This window comes from Sturnira hondurensis, unplaced genomic scaffold, assembly GCF_014824575.4.
Source record: "Sturnira hondurensis isolate 20B ecotype Veracruz unplaced genomic scaffold, ASM1482457v3 Scaffold0015596, whole genome shotgun sequence".
NCBI classification, from domain to species: Eukaryota; Metazoa; Chordata; class Mammalia; order Chiroptera; family Phyllostomidae; genus Sturnira; species Sturnira hondurensis.
Window position 1 is genome coordinate 17,214,156 of NW_028088227.1, and position 17,546 is coordinate 17,231,701.

Genomic DNA, 17,546 nt, shown 5'->3' on the forward strand with positions numbered 1-17,546 from the left:
CACACAAAGTTGCAAAAAACAACTGGGAAGCTCCGTAAACCCTTTCTCCAGCTCCTCCCCAGGGCAGCATCTTGCGCCACATGATTGCCACCTGGAGACAGGCTGCCCCTGGAGCGGCCCCCAGAGCTCAGTCACTGCTCACCAGTGTTACAAGCACTCGTGTGTGCACACATGTGTGTGTAGTTCTATGCAGTTCTATCACCTGTACAGCTTCACGTCGTCACCACTGTAACTCTGGCAACCAGTGGTCCATCTTCATCTATTCAATTTTACTTCAGGAATGTTAAATAAAAGTTATCACATAATATATGACCCCTTGAGACTGACTGAAATTATATATTTAAAATATACTCGTCTAAGGATCTTTTAGATAAAAGGGTTTTTTGTTTGTTTTTTAACTTAGCAGTGAGACTTGACTAGAAATTTCAAAAATGCACAGGTTTAAATTATTCTTAAGCTTTCACGTTTCCCTTCAAGTTAGGGAATAATTTACTTATTTATTCCTTCATCCACAAATTTATCCTGTTCTTGCTACATTCTGTGCACCTTTCTAAACACTGCACAAGACAGATGAAATATCCCTCTTTTCCTTACACGTGGAAATGTGTCTGCCCCTCCTTCCTTTGGGAGCGGGAACACGTCCACAACACGCCACTTTAAATAGGGGGCTCTCGGGGCTGCCAACCTTACAGTAGACGTTGAGTGATAGTATTTCTCCCACTTAAAAAAATTCCTATTTTCCTAGAGCTAACCCAACAGTGGCGAAAGGCAGACCCTCGACATTAAATCGTGTAAATAATCAAATTGTTTAACATATTGGAAAGAGATCAACACTCTGGAAATGAAAAGGGAACGGAGGAAACCAGTGATCAGAGGAAGTGCAGGAAGGGGGCCCAGTCTGCAGTATTAAACAGGGAGTCGGGGATAAGATACTCCAGATTTTTCTAAATAAATTACTTAATAACACAAAATTAGATGTAGTGCATTTTTCCTTTCGCCACAAAATGAGATTATCAATGAGGACTATTTAACAGAAATGTTCAGCTCTGAGTAGGATGGCGGAGACAGCATTTTGTTCTACAATGTAACTGTTCACTGCCCCACACGATTGATGTTGCTAGGCTTCCACTATTCATATTCAGGTGGAAGAAAATTGTTTCAGCTAGGGCCAGGAAAATAGACATAGAGCACGTCCTAGCTTCTTGTTTGTCTAATTATAAACCCAATTAACGCTCTGGGTAGAGATTTATAATATCTGGCCATAGTTTTGCTAGTAGCTGCCTAGATTTCCACAGCTCCTGCCAAACGCCCAAAGCGCCCCTCACGCCCATCTGTGCCTCCTGCCTCTGGTGGCGGCAGCTGCGGCGGCGACTAGTCATCACAGTCCAAAGAAGGAGCAGCGTTGGCTGCCTCGACCAACTCTGCAGGCCATAAGCAGGTGCTAAAACTGGGGCAGCAACACTAGGATGCCAATCAGAAAGGCAAAGGCCCCTTAGAAGCCTACTTTACTGATGTAGTCAGGCCAAGCAGGAGGCAGCCCCTGATAATGAGAAAGGCACCAATGCCAAACTGCAGGGTGGCGCAGGCAATAAATGGCCTCAGGAGGGATCTTATTAGGGCTTTTCGTAAACTTCAGTAAGTGAGATCTTGCCACACCTGGGCATCTTTTGGATTGAAAGCTATATCTTCAGCAGGTAAAGTTTCTTTCTGACGGTTAATGTGCACACCGTCAGTGCTGGGGAGCAGAAACCTTTCATGTTGCTACTGGCGGCCCCAGCAGTCACATCAGTGCCAGTGGGCACTGCAACTCACAAAGTGGGTGGGGACTCGCCCGTGGCCACACAGTGGACAGATGTGTCAAGGTCCACGCGCCCAACCAAGTGGCTCTGGGACCTGCGCAGGGGGGTTTCTTCAGCATCTCTCGTTCACCTGTCCCCCAGCCCCAGATTCACTCCTTCTGGGAGACCACCTCATCTTTGATGGAATCCCTCTTTTATCATGCAGAGCTACAGGTGTTTAGTTTGATGGTGTATTGATTCTCTTTGTTATATTCTTAGCCCATTTCTAGTAAACTCCCAGATTTATCATGAAAACTTTTAGATTGAATAGATCAGACTTCACTCAATTTCTCAGGATTTCCATTTTCTCTAAAATTTCGTAACCACATCTCATCCTTCCCTATCTCCTCTTCCATTGTTCTAACATGCAGCACACTCGGCCCATCTGATCAGCCGCAAATGGCCGAGCGAGAGGAGAGGAGATGCGGTGTTGGCAACAAACCTGAGTGAAATTCTGGCTCTGCTCCTTATGAACCGAGTGAGACTGACCGTCGTGCGTGTCTAGGACCCCACTTCCTGCTGCACAGTGTGCAGCGTGATGTGCGCTGTGTAGTTACTGCGAATACTTGCTGAATGAAGGTCACGAACTGCCTGCTTAGAGCGGGTGGCCTCCGTGAAACTTGATGGCATTTCATTCCTATTTGGACTCCCTTTATAGGTAACGACTTTCCTATACTGCCTGAATTGGCTGCCTTGTGTGCTCTTTGGAGTACAAGGATTTAATCAGAAGCAGCGTGGGCTCTGCCAGGCCATTGCAGAGAAGGTTCCCACTTCCCCAGAGGCTGAGCTGCAGCCCTCTGTGCTCTCTGAGCTCCCACCAGGGCTTGGGCCTGAGCTGCAGCCTCTGTTCCAAGGCTCTTTACCAAACAAATGTGTGATTGGCCCCTGCCTGTGCGCTCTCACCACTTCTTACTAATCTGTGCCTTTTTAGTAGATTATAATTCACCCTAGAATTTGTCATCGACTATATTCATCATGCCATGTAATTCAATTTAACCTCATTTCGAATGTACATGTTAAGTTTGACCAGCGAGTTCTATGTTTAATATGTATTCTGTTTTGGTACCACCTCAGTAACTAAACTAGAATATAAACTTCTCTATGGAAGTATAACTGTATTTCTTCAAAATGTTGTTGACCACAGAGAGCCCACTTGTTGCTTTTTGCAACTCAGTGTTTGTTGGTTAAATTTACTATAAAATGCAGATATGTAGCAAGTTAAGATAATTCTCCTATTAAATTTAAAGTATAATGTTACTTTTATTTTACAATATTTTAAAATGTCCAATCTCTTTCCCCTAACAGCTCTGAAATATGAAGTTGGATTTGTATATTTGACCCCTAGCTCACACAGCTAGTTAATATCAAAGCTTGGAATGCGTTACGTGCAGGGAATCTCCCACCTACTCAGAGCCTGAGGCAAGACATTTGTAATGGAGTCGGACTTTGTTCTTCAACTTAGTGTGTTATACAGATATGATCACACTTGATATGAACTAGATGACACAAATCATATCCCCGAGCTTTCAGTTAGGGAGTGTTGAGACCAGACCTTCACGTTACGAAAGAGAAGAGCAACCAGGAGAGATCTGTTTGAGGAAGCAAAGTTGTACTGAAGCATGGGGAATTCGTTTTTACTCCAAAAGGGTCACTCTTAAGAGATAATCCCCACGTTCAGTGAGATCCTGCTGGTGCAAAGGAGACCTGTGCCTGAGGTTGAGGTTCTGCTGCTGGGAACTAAGAGGAAAAGGCATGATAAGGCATAAACCGTACAACAACACTGACATGCTAGAGTCCAGACAGTAAACACTTCACTACAGAAATCTGTTTCAAACAACTTAACATTGATACATTGTTTAGGTATGTTAATGCTCTCAGTTGGAGTGGTGTTGTTTGCTTAAATAATGCAGTTAGTTTTTTATTTATATGTGAGTACATAATCAATTGTTAAGTTAAAAATGCAGGTAATTTCAGCACTCATTGAAAATAGCTCATTTGATAGATGACAGCTTTCCTGCAAGTCACATTCTCTGAACGTTGGATTGGCTGTTCTGTGGGAGTCCAGGCTTTGGGCCAGTTGTTCTGTGGGATTATTAAGGGAACAGTTGCTTCTGTAGCCCTGACCAGGAACTACTTCACACCTCCCTAAATTCAAAGTGGCAGAGATGCAGTACACTTCTTCAGAAATCTGGTGGCTCTCAACAAAACATAGCATATCTGAGTAAAACTCACTTGCAACTGATCTTTTCTCTCTTTTTCTCTCATCTGTACCCACCACTATTATATACCGTCACTGACAACTACAAGCGATGAAACTGTTTTACTGCAGTGTTCCCCTCCCATTAGCATGCATAATAAATACACTAGGGGTAGCTAAAATATTTTAAAAGTGCTCTATCTTACCACTGTCAATAATGTATGTGAGTGGGTCCACTCTAATCTACACAATGGTACATTTTTTTCTCACAATTTTCTTATTTATTTTACTGTACATGGACATTGAGTTGTTTTCATTTGTTGACTCTCATGGATGGTGGTGCCTCCAATTTACTAAATTCTTACTTTTTTCCCATTGGCTTTATGCTTCAAAATTTTTTTCATTTGGGAATTACAAACAAATTCACCTATATTTTTCTAGTAATTCAAAATAATTTTATATTAAATATTCAAGTGTTAAATGCATGTGGAATTAATGCCTTTTAAGTGCATTTAAGTGTTAAATACATGTGGAATTAATTAATATATTAGTGATATATTATTAATAAAATGTTTTATCCGAGCAGTTAAATGATTGAACCATTAGATATTAATTCATCTTCAATCCTCTGACCTTTAGGGTAAATTGTAGTGATCTGGTAAATTATTAATAGAGGCATGCGCTTGCCTATGAGTTCTCTACTTATTTTGACATTCATAATGATTTTAAATAAAAGAATTAATGTTTAATTACAATAATACAAATAAAGTTTAAGATTTCATTGATACTGAATTTAATTGTAGATTAAAAAGTACACACTACAGAAAGCTCTCTCAGAACACTTACAATTCACATTACGCACTTCCTGTTTTTCACTTTATAATACAGACTATCAATGTAGGCTATCTCCTACATCATTTTAACTTTTGAAATTTCAAAGTGTTTATCAAACTCATGGCAACTAATCTAAGCAGTTTACTCATTTTTTACCAATAAAGTTCTATAATTAACATTTGCATAAGATGTATAAATTAATGTGTTTATTGAAGTATGCTTCCTAGTCTGTAGACTATTTTATAATTTTTTACACTGATTCTACCCCTCATTTATATCCCAGATGAACTTCAAAGGAATATCTTGCCTCTTTCTTTGGAATACTTTGTCAAATCTCTTATTTTGCTCTGCTGTCAAGTGATATTTTCAGTCTCCAATGGTCTCTAGCAAGATAAGCACAGGATCAGCACCTGAGTGAGTAAGGTGTGCTTTCAGGTTAAAAGTTTCTTCCAACCCACTTTAATCTCTTCTTCAAGCCAAGCTAAATAGCTGGTAGTTCTCTGTAGGGTTTGATAGCTCATGCTTCTTTATAGAGAAATGAACTAAGAAACAAACTTAAAAACACTTCCAAAGTACACTATCCTTATACTTTCCCCAACCACTACCATTAAAGTATGACTTTTACTGAGAAGATATAACAAAAGTGAAATATATGACTAGGTTAGAATTTTTACATATTTTACTAAATGCCAGACACCATACTAGGCAAACTTGGCAAAATGGAATATAAATCTCTAACAGAACTCTACAATGCCACTATTTCTTTATTTTTTTAATTAAAAAAGAAAAGAGGAGACTATGAAGTATAAATTAGTAGTTACACATAGTCATGGGATGTAAAATGCAGCATAGGGGATATAGTCAATAATATTGTAACAACTTTGTAGGGTGCCAGGAGGGTACTAGAATTATTGGTTGTATCACTTCATAAATTATATAAATGTCTAACCACTATGCTGTACACCTGAAACTAATCTAAAATAATTTTGAATGTCACCAGTAATTTAAAAATTAAAAATAAGTAAATATGTAAAAGCTAAAGATAAGTAAATAAAATTTTAAAAATGAGACCTAAAGATTTTTAAGTAATGAAGTCAAGGTCACAGAGAGTGTTCAGAGCTTCCATTGCTTCAGTTTTACTTGATGGAAGTTAGAAACTGTCATTAGGCCAATATTTTAATGAAGATTATTTGGCATCTTTGACAATCAAATTTCTTTTTTAAACATTATTATTGGAACAATTAGCAAGCTATTAATGAGTGTAAGAGTTGCTTTATATTTGATCTAGTTAAGCAACGAGACATTAAAGTTGATAGTAAATGGGACAAAAGAAGAAACATTTTTTAAAATACTGGTATCAAAAGCAGCTTATATAATTAAGAATAAATATCCATCATCAAAATGCTCTTATGAATAAATTAGTGAATAAAGTATGAATAAAATAGAAAAGAAAAAATTATATTTTACAAAAATGTACATTAAAGAGATCAATTTTAAAAAATTTTGAAATTAAGAAGTCATGGGGGAAAATATATTCATTCTTAATTCCTGGTATGCCATAAAAGCACAGTAAAAATTAATTGCAAGTTGTTGAGTACTTGAATTCATAACACATTGGGTTAATGAAATATTAATATACTTTTTACATTGAAGAAATCTGACCCTTGAGGAGATAAGTGTAATTCAAACTTCCTCCCCCACAACAAAACACATATTGTGTTTACTTCTGGAATGTTCTAAAAGAAATTTAAAAAACTGGAGTGTCCTGGTCACATATATTCATGTGACCTTGAGGTAAGACTTACTAACTAATGTTAAAGAGTAGGATCATGTAGATTAAAAGGAAGGAATATACTATTGATCAATTAGATTCACACGGTCGGCTAGGTACTAAAGGACTGTTAGTTTCCTGGGACACTTTTCACGGCCATTTTCAGGTAGGATCTTTGATTTTCTCTAGGGCCCAAATGATGGTACTTGGAGACACGGGGTAGAAGCATTCCTTAATTAGTGTGGACACCAAGGAGCCCTGGGAACTCTCAACACTTTTGCTTCTATAAACCCCTGAGCATCACCTTTGCGCAGAAAATATCCCTCATTTGTTCTTTTCCCAGTGTTATTGCTTAGAATATTATCACAGTTTGCTTTGGGATCAGACTTCATGTTCTGAAATGTCGCTCATTTCACAATAGCTTCCAATCCTCTTCACTCAGCTCTTTCTCAAGAAAACTGCTGATTTTAAGCACAGAATTTCTGAGAAACTGAAAGAGTTGTGCATGTGAGAAACTATTCAGCTTATGAAGAATGTGTGAGTTATACCCCAGCATCTTACACAATTTGAAAAACTGAACTTGATTGGGCTTATTGTAAGTCTAAAGATTGACATGTCATGTTACTTCCCTGTTCCTTCTGTGAAAATGAGTGCTCTGATTGTCAGCTGTGGTAGAGCTTCCTAGTGTTTGGTTTTACAAGGACAGCTCACCTTCATTCACTCACTCAACCAACACTTTTAGGGTGCCTTATATGCTTCAGAAAATGTGATAGGTGCTGGAGAAGTTTAAGAGAACAATAATGTGCTAGCAGTGCTTTTTAAGGGTTTACCACTTTATGAGGAGAATAGTAAAGCAAGTAAGTAATTGAATACAATGGCTGCAACAAAAAGGAAAATGCAGGTCTCAGTGGCTTCACTGATAACTTCAACCAAGCATAAGAAGAAGAATTAACGCAAATCCTCCTCAAACTCTTCCCAAAAATCAAAGAGGAAGGAACACTTCCAAACTCAGTCTATGAGGCCAGCATCCCCCTGCTACCAAAGCCTAATGAAACACTACAGATGAAAAAAAACTGAAGATCAATATCACTGACGAAAGTAAGATATGAAAATCCCCAACAAATTGCTAACAAAACAAATTCAACAACATGTTAAAAGGATTATATACCACAAACAAGCAGGACTTCCTCCTGATATGCAAAGATGGTTCAACATATGAAAATTAATTAATGTGATACCACATTTACAGAAAGCAGGGGAAAGAAGCCACACAATCATCTCTCAGTTGATGAAGAAAAGCATTTGGTTACTTCTAATTCAAAACCTTACTTATTTTCAGTGAATTATCACTAATCTTTAACTAGTTTGCCTATATTTTTACTATTATTACTTTGAAACCAAGCAATGGCAAAAACATTTAAGAATGCTAATTCCACCCTATTGTTAGTCTTATAACTCTTAAAGGGCTCCTCTTTGCCTTTAGGATTAAAGAATTTACTCTCACTAACATAGTCTACAGATCTTGCATGGTCTGGCTCCTACACACCTCTCTAACCTTCGTCTTGTATTACTGCTCTTTAATCTCTCCCTTCATCTTCAAAGATATGGCATGTACTTTATTTCTTCGGTTAATTTGTACATTCTCCTTCCTTGGCTTAGAATTCTCTTTTACCTCTCTTCCAAGCCATATTTATTAGCTTGCTTTTATCATGTTACTTTTCCCAGAAATAATTGCCTATCACCTTTAATTATACCAGATCAGCATATTTCACATACTGAGATCATACCTGCACTTTTCCTTGATAACACCTATCACAGCTTTTAATTATATATACCTACTTGGTGAATACATATCTTCCTGTTGGATGATAAATTCTATAAATAAAGGCATCAATTCTTTTTTCTCATGATTTAGTGTTTGTCACATAGTAGGCATTTAATAACTTTGAATAAGTGAATAAGTTATGTAATAGTGAACCCACATATCTATCAGAGATCACAAAATAGTGAACTTCAAAGTGTTTGGTTTCTGCAATGTTTTAAAACAGCTTTGATTGGATGCCAACATGTAAACATTATGCAATTTCATATGAAAGCTACATTTCAAGACTCTCTTAAAAAACAAACAAATAGGATGAACCTTCATCACAGGGCACACAATTACCTCTGGCTGATTAGGCAAATCTTAGTGGCTTCCCACCCCAGTGTTTGAAAGTGCCTTTTTTCTTGTTTTCAAATCTCTGAACATGAGAGTTTGCCCTCATTGGTACAAATGGTGCATGAATAGCCACCACAAAAAGATGACTGTGTCTGGTGAGAAGAGAGCCCTGAGGAAATTAGTAATTAAGGGATGGGCAGAAAATTAGACCTAAAGAAACCTGAGAAGTGAGTACCAAAACACTCAAGAAAATGTTGTTCATTAAAACCACGATTTTAAAAAAGGGTTCCAAAGAAATAATATTTAAATATATTTTATTGATTTTGCCATTACAGTTGTCCCATTCCCCCCTTTATTCCCCTCAGACCTGCACACCCCCCCCATCATTCCCCCTTCCCTTTAGTTTATGTCCATGTGTCACAAGTTCTTTAGATTCTGTATTTCCCATAGTATTCCTGCCCTCCCCCCTGCCTATTTTCTACCTACCATCTATGCTACTTATTCTCTGTACCTTCTCCCCCTTCTCCTCCTCCCGCTCCCCTGTTGCTAACCCTCCATGTGGTCTCTATTTCTATGGTTCCACTCCTGATCTAGCTGTTCACTTAGTTTGCTTTTGTTTTAGGTGTGGTTGTTGATAACTGTGAGTTTGCTGCCCTTTCACTGTTCATATTTTTTATCTTCTTTTTCTTAGATAAGTCCCTTTAACATTTCATATAATAAGGGCTTGGTGATGATGAACTCCTTGAACTTGACCTTATCTGAGAAGCACTTTATCTGCCCTTCCATTCTAAATGAAAGCTTTGCTGGATAGAGCAATCTTAGATGGAGGTCCTTGCCTTTCATGACTTGGAATACTTCTTTCCAGCCCCTTCTTGCTTGTAAGATCTCTTTTGAGAAATCAGCTGACAGTCTGATGGGAACTCCTTTGTAGGTGACTGTCCCCTTATCTCTTGCTGCTTCTAGGATTCTCTCCAAAGAAATAATTTTACAAAATAACCTTCTCCTCTCCCTTTTTCATTTCCTCATACATCATGAACAGAATATCGAAGTCATGTCTGTGCTCATACCAGCCTCTGACATGATCAAACCAAAGGCCTCCTGCCACTGTGAGAGAAATGAGCGAGGTAAGATGGTAAGATGAGTGAGGTAACAAGGTAAGATGTTGTACCCACTGACCAGCAAACTACAGTCTGTCTTTCTTTTCTGCTGTGGAACCCTCAAAGAGAAAAATAAAGCCCCCACCACTGAACATCTGTTACCTTTTGAAATTGGTGCTTTGGGGAACGGTTTCATGATTTTAATGGGAACCTGCCTTTCCTATGCATGTAGGAAAGCAGTAGTGAAAAAATAAGAAGCCCAAAGAACTAATTTTGAAGACTAAAGGTGAGTTCTTTACTTTCTTACTTCTTCCACCTGAAAACATATGTCTTTATTTCTCCTTTGATTGCCTATTTTAAGATCTCTTGGCCCCAACTTTAGCTATCTACAAGACAGAACCTGAACACAGTCTTCTAAATGAGAGCCCAGTGCCACACTCCAGGAGCCTCTTGCATCCGCTCTCCTCACTTCTGAAATGAAACTCGCGCTGCTGCTGTTTAAGGCCCGTCATGGCCGCTCGACAGAACCCCGAAACTACATCCGCTTTGAACACTGGCAGTTTTGGAGCACATGGATCTAACTAGTTTGAATTGTTAGACCTTTGTGCTTCTTTTGTGATCTGTTCAAAATATTCCTTAATCAATATGCCTTTGCAACTATAACAACCCTCAAAGTCATCTGGTGAGAATAGAAAAGCCACTGGGTGGCCAATGAAATGGACAGAACAGCAACCACTTACGTGCATTCCAGCTCCTATTATTACCCTTCCGTGTCTCCCTAAAAGATGTTCCCTAAATTGGAGAATTTGACTACATGGCAACATTGTTTCATAAACATGTTACTTGTATAAATAAGTTCACAGTTACCTTTTCCATCTAGAAACTTCTCTAAGAGTTCCTCCATGTTATTCATAGTTTCAAATATAACCACTAAATTTGAAAAATGAAAGTATGAAGTCAAAGCATCCTTGGGGTTTCTGTAGACATAAATAATCTGCAGGGGGAGTAGTAAAACACTTTTTAACAAGTATTGGCTATCCTCAGAGGTGTTTCTGACATCTACATAGTATTTCATTATATGGATGTGAAATACTTTATTTCATCCAGTCAACTACTCATGGTAACTTAGGTTATGCCTGTTTTTATGCTACTACAAAGACTGGTGAAATAAATAACTTTGCTCACATGACCTTTCACATGAGCAAGCATGTAAGACAGATTTCTTAAAAAGTTAATCATTCATGTTGTTTATTAATATTGCAAATTATATTTCATAAAAGCTATTTCACTTCACCTCCTGTGAACATTAAGTGATGTTTGATAAGAAGCCAAGGTAGCATTGGAGATTATTTTTAAAAGGTAAAATATTATACTTAATAGGTGATACTGAAACAAATAATTATCCATCTAGAATAAAAATGGAATTATACCTCATACCAGACCAAAAGTTCACTTACAAATGGATTAAAGATTTAAACATGAAAGCAAAACTTGGATATCTTAAAAACTAAAGAATTTATTTCTGGTCTTGGAGAAGAAAATATATTTCCTAAACAAAAAAAATATTTTAAATTAAAATTGATCAATTAAATTACATTACATTTTTAAATGTTATTAATCAATATATAGCATAAAGGCAAAAAGCAACAAAGTATGGAGAAGCAATGCATACAACTGATAATTTATTACTATTCAGAATATATATAAAACAAATCAATAAGAAAAAGACAATGGAATTTAAAAATTTGACAAAAGTCATAATCATTTCATGGAGTAAGAAAACATTATGGCCAAAAAATAATAAGTATTATCATGGCTAATAAGCATATTAAAAAGTGCTAACAAGCAAGCAAGACTTATCTCGGAAAGAGAACATTGTTAAAATATTAGTTGATTTCATTTCACTGTAGATTAAAGGGGGAGGGGGGAACATGGCATCTTCAGAGGTGTCAGAAAAGTCACTATATGTGGTTAGAACTTCTTTGCATAAAGGAAAAAAGAAAAATAAAGTAAAACTCCAAGCAAACTAAGAATAGGAAAAATTTTTTTTCATTACGTGCCTTGCAAATCAAAACCAAGAAAAGATACTAAAAAATATTAGAGAATCAAAGATTAAGAAAAACGTTCATCATCATCTCTATTATTCTATTTTTCTTCAGGTTTTAACTATTAAAATAGAAAAAACTGTAAATATTGGAAAGTAAAGGAAAAGAAAATGTATTATTTTAAGATCTAATGTATTCCAGAGCATAAGGAGAAAGTTGATAAAAGTAACAAAATTGATTAAGGGAGCCATATATAATAAAGCAACAACACCAATGCTTTATCTTTACAACAGTAATAATGAAAGAGAAAAGACAGTAGTGAAAATTTTTTTCATTTCATAATATCCATAAAAAGTAAACCAAAAGCTGGAAATTCCGGGAAGTACTGTAAGAAACATACGAGAAGAACAACACAGCACATTTGGTAAACATGTTGAGTAGGCCTGGTAAAGAAAGAGTAGCAGAAGGTGCTGAAGGAATTAGGGAATAGTGCTTTTCTAATGATTGTGCCAGAATTCATGTAGATATATTTAATCAATTACAATCAACATCTAAAAATCACTGGACAAATTAAGATATCAAAAAATAAAGTTGATGGGAATTTACCTGATCAGTTACGATATGTAAAACAGTGAAAAACTGCCACATATTAATTTTTGGAAGAAAGAATACAGAATCAGAGGAAGGGACTATAGCACCTTTGAATATCAAAATGTAGACTTAAAAATAGTAGAGGAAGAGTAAATGCTTAACAAGTCATGTTGGGTCAATTGGCTAACTAAATCATTTAAAAGGATAGAATTTAATGTGTTGTGACAAAAGTATTTTTGCTGTGTGCTTTATAATCACACTGCAAGCAATGTGTATGATGACCTAATTTATGTATATACTTATAATTCAATATCTATTTTAATGTGTAAAACAATATAGAAGGTGGATGAGTAGGGCTGGAAAAAAATATTTGAAGGAGGTATTTTTGTTTGTGCCAAAGATCTGTAAGCTGTTTATATGATTTACTTCAGCTTTTTTGCTCTTGAGACCTTTTGGTACTAAATTGTATGAGAGGTGAGATGTGAAGAGGTGAGGGGATGGTCTCTTGAGAAAGTCAACTTTGCGTATATTGTATTCAAAGAAGGGGACTATATCAATCGTTTGCACATTTTCAGTTCCTTTACGATGTCTCTCAGAATAAACCAAACTTAATATTTGCTGAATCCAGACAGTACCTGTAAAAATAATAAATAATTTCATTTTCAACCCCAAATTATTTCTTTCTAAAAAATGTCAGGTATAAATGCCATCTCTCTCAAAATCACCTGGAGCTTTCTCTTTCTTTTTACTCCAAAAATGCCAAGAAAATGTGTCCAACTTTTTTCATTTGTGTGTGTTTTACATTAAAATTAATAACAATAAACTCAGGTGTTCTTAGCTTTTTATTAGAAAAGAGCGGTGACAGTAGTGATTCAAATTAATCATTCCGCTCTTTGTTGTTTCCTGGACTTCAGATACGGTCTTCTGCATCTTCCTCTGTTTCTACTTCCTTAGTCTTTCTTAAAGCTTTATATTTTAGAAGTATAGACACATTAGGAGCTCAAGGTCCCTTTCACCTTTCTTTTTTTGCATAGGTCTTCTTACACAGTATTGAATGAAAGTACCGATAGAAATTCTTGTCTCGTTCTTGATTTTAAATATCTCGCTATTGCATTTGGCATCTGTGGTAGTTCGGGGTAGATTCTATTTATTGAGTTAAAGAAGTTCACTTTCTCCCTGGTTTGCTAACAGTTTGCCTTACAAATATACGCTGAACTGTATTAAATGCTTGCTCTGTCCCTGTGAAGTGATCATTCGGGTTTTCTTCTACACTCTCATAATGGGGGCAAACTACACTAATATATATGTAAGACAATTCTGACTCTTGAAATAAAGGCATCTTGGCCACACTGTACATTTTAACGTTGCTAGATTTGTTTTGCTTATAGTGATGTGGTTTAGGAGTTTTGCATCTATGTTCATGAATATACAATCAATGTTCTGGAAGAATGTGAGGTTTTGATAGTATTGCAGTCATCACTACTCAATTGAGTCGGTTGACAGACATCACAGATTTGATAAAATTCATGGTAAATCCTGGAGAGTCACTAATCTGCCCTCTCAGATGAGAAATAACCCAGCAGGGTGGACTGAGAACTGGTGTGTGGTGTCCCAAATGCTTGGGCTGCATTAAGGGTAGTGGAAAGACTCTTATGAGCTGCATAACCTGAAACTAAGCACACTGAGGTACCACCAACCTCTAAGAGAGGGAAAAGCACAAATATCAGATGTGTTGGTAAGTTTTGTAGAGTGGAAAAATTCAGAAAAAAGACATTGTATCAACATTACTAACCTGAAATTCATAACAGATCATGAATTTCAAAGTAGATGGTAAAAGGTAGGGACTGGAGCATTTTCATAAAAATCCAAAGTAATTTTTTGTGTTTACAGATTCCAGTGTATCTCTGAGCAATTTTAACCACTTTTACAACATTGATTCAAAAACACCAATTATCTTGTGTTCTAAAAAGCACAATGTAATAAATAAACTCTTGGAGAAGTGTAAGATTTGAAGGCAATTTATTTGAGTTCAAAGGTATCTCATTATTATAGAGAAATACAAAGCAGAGTCATTGGAAAGCATGTGAGGAATTATTTCTGACTTAAATATGCTGCTGACAAAAATCCTGCTGGGTTTTTTTTTAAATTTAATTCTTATTCAGGTACACTTTTCTGTTTTATATTCCCAGCCCTGCCCCCCCCCCGTGCTCCCCACCTCACTCCCATTTCCGCCCCCCACCTTAATTATTGTCCATGTGTCCTTTATACTTATTCATGTGAGTCCCTCCCCTTTTCCCCTATGAGTCTCTCCCCTCTCCCCTCTCCCCTCTGGACCCTGTCAGCCTGTTCCGTATTTGAGTGTCAGTGGTCATATTTTGCTTTCTTGTTTGTTTTGTTTTTTTTAATGTATTTTCTTCCATTCTCAAGCAAACCGTCAGACCAGCATGTACCAAGTATCTGCTATCGGCCCAATATGTGGTTTCTGCACATGTGCCTTCAAAAATGGCTATATATGCATTTCAAATGACCCTATGAATTAAAGATTTGAGGCTTATTTAACTCTTTGAAACATTCTAAATGGGGGTCCAAATGTAGACTGGGCTGCTCTTAACGTTTGGAAAAGTGCACATTTGTACACATGTATCACCAAACCAGAGTGAAGACTGATAACAGGTAGCCCAATCCTCAAACTTACCAAATTTTGGATATGCAATTAAGAAGACATCATCATCTCTGATTTCAAAATCCTCTATACTTTCTAGAAAGTCAACATCATTAACAATAGCATATACAAAATTATAGCCTTTATAGTTCAGTTTATAGCCTTTATAGCCTTTATAGTTTATGTCTGTGTTGTCCATAATTATTCATCTACAAGTATGAAAATATCACATTATTTTCAATTTCTTAGTATTTTACAGTAATTACTAACACTTATTGAGTGTTCAGTATATGCCAACAATCTTGTAAATACCCTGTTTATCAGCTGATACCATACCAAAAAGCATGTGTGTACATGCATAAGTCATTTACTCTTCCCAACAACCAAATATCCCTAGAAGTTTTATCGCTATTTTAGAGATGAGGAAACTAAGATACTGAAAGGTGAAACAGCTTTTCCTAAAACCCCATGAGGGAGGCATTATCATGATATCAAACATAAATCTGAGGAAAATAAGGCAGAGGAGATTCAAGGTTACCCAGCCAACAGCGTGGCAGGGTTTGGTGTCGGACATTTGGCCACTGAGTCCGTGCTTCCAATTACTTCACCTGACACAGTTTCTTAGCATTTTATATTTTTATTCTTTACATATTTGTATTATTATGGAATAGGAAATTCTTCAATGAATGTATTTATATTTCTCTTTTTACTTTTACTTTTTCTGGAACAGAAGTAATCTGCTGTCCTGAAAGAAGCTCCTGAGGCTTTGGGTTCTGTGTCCATTTCGAATAAACTGTGGACTGTGCTCTGCGTGAGTAATGCCAATTGCTTGTACTTTGGAGATGGCGCCCTCACGTAGTTGCAAGGTATATGGCTATTATTATATTTTTGCAATTTAGTTTTTATCAGAAATCTTCAATAACTCTAAATAGGAAAATCAAAATAAAAAATAGGAAACAAATAGTCTAAAGACATAGCTGTTTAAAAGTTGGATCAGCTCCCCCTTAGAAATCTATTTTTGAATGTTAAGAAGATGAGATCCCAGAAGTTCTAGTAACACTAGGTTTACAACCAACACACATTTCAGTAGTGTACTTTAAAATAATTTCTGTGCATACCAAGAAAACAAATTTGTTTAAAAAACACACATACCACAAACTCACTCATATGTGGAATCTAATGGACAAAATATTGATAAACTGGTGAACAAAGTAGAAACAGAGGCATGGACACATGGAACAGACTGACAGCTGTCAGAGGGGTGGGGGAGGAGGGACAGGATCAAAGAAGGTGAAGGAATTAATCAAAGCACATATGTGTGTGACACATAGAAAGAGCCAACAGTGTGGTGACAGGCAGAGGGGAGGGAGGGAAGGGGCTTGGTAAAAGTGGGTAAAGGTGAGGGTAAATGTGGACACCTGTAATTGTATAAACAATAAAAATAAACTTAAAACAATAGAAGTTGCAAATATGGCTCTGTCTAAATTGCATGTTAAGAAACAACATTTAGTCCTGACCAGGGTAGTTCAGTTGGTTGGGCCTTAACTCACAAAGTGAATGGTCGCAGGCCTGACTCCTGGTCACAATACAGGCCTACATGCCTGGGCTGCAGTCCCTGCCCCTGGTTGGGGGTGCGCAAGGGGCAACCAATTAAGGTTTCTCTCACACATCAATGTTTCTCTCCCTTTCTCTCTCTCTCCCTTCTCTTCTCCCTAAGAATAAGTAAATCAATCTTAAAAAAGAAAAGAAACAATATTTAATTTGTTTACAAACAATCTAACTCATGTGACCAACAGAGGAAAGTCAGAGGTTAGGATTTTTCTGAGGAAGAGTAGAAAAATCTCTTGCACTAGAATTAGCTGGGTTTTTTTTAGTAAATGTTCATGCTCTTAGGCCTTATAACAGACTAATAGAATTTCTGGGGGAGTGTGCCCTGGAAATCTATTTTAACATCCTTGCCAATCACGCCAAAGAAATAGGAACCAAAATACTGAGAAAGGACTATCTGGGTTTCAGTGCATGTTTCATCTCAACCTCCCGAGAAGGCTTCGTGGCGTGTTATTTGACCTCCACTTAAAAAATCCAGTTAAGGCCCTACTAACTTGCTAGAGCTTTCCCGACGCAAGTTGTACTCCAAACAATCCCAATCACTGAGAACTGAGGGCAGAAGAGACTGGCAGATGAATCACAGGGAATGGTTTCAGGAGGAGGATGGAGTGCTGTGTGACGCTGGCATCACGAATTTTCCCAGAGAAACCCTGTCCGACAGCCTTTGGAGCACAGTGAAGAAGAATGTATACTGTGTGACACAGACAAATGGAGAAGCCCATGAGTGTGAGGTGTAGTTAAAAGC

At 37.0% G+C, this 17,546-nt stretch overlaps 1 protein-coding gene and 1 non-coding gene across 2 annotated transcripts; one reads left to right on the plus strand and one right to left on the minus strand.

The window, feature by feature from the left end:
* The first annotated feature begins 590 nt into the window (after positions 1-590).
* LOC119000386 (small nucleolar RNA U109) lies at positions 591-725 on the plus strand. Its single transcript, XR_005069315.1, has one exon. It is a non-coding gene; the product is annotated as a small nucleolar RNA U109 (small nucleolar RNA).
* A 2,747-nt stretch (positions 726-3,472) lies between these two features.
* LOC119000059 (amine sulfotransferase-like) lies at positions 3,473-15,392 on the minus strand. Its single transcript, XM_037064836.1, is given in 8 exon segments — positions 3,473-3,575; positions 5,135-5,252; positions 6,945-7,067; positions 7,070-7,130; positions 9,796-9,902; positions 10,763-10,889; positions 12,958-13,166; positions 15,227-15,392. Coding segments are annotated over 8 exon segments (1,014 nt in total).
* Positions 15,393-17,546: the final 2,154 nt, after the last annotated feature.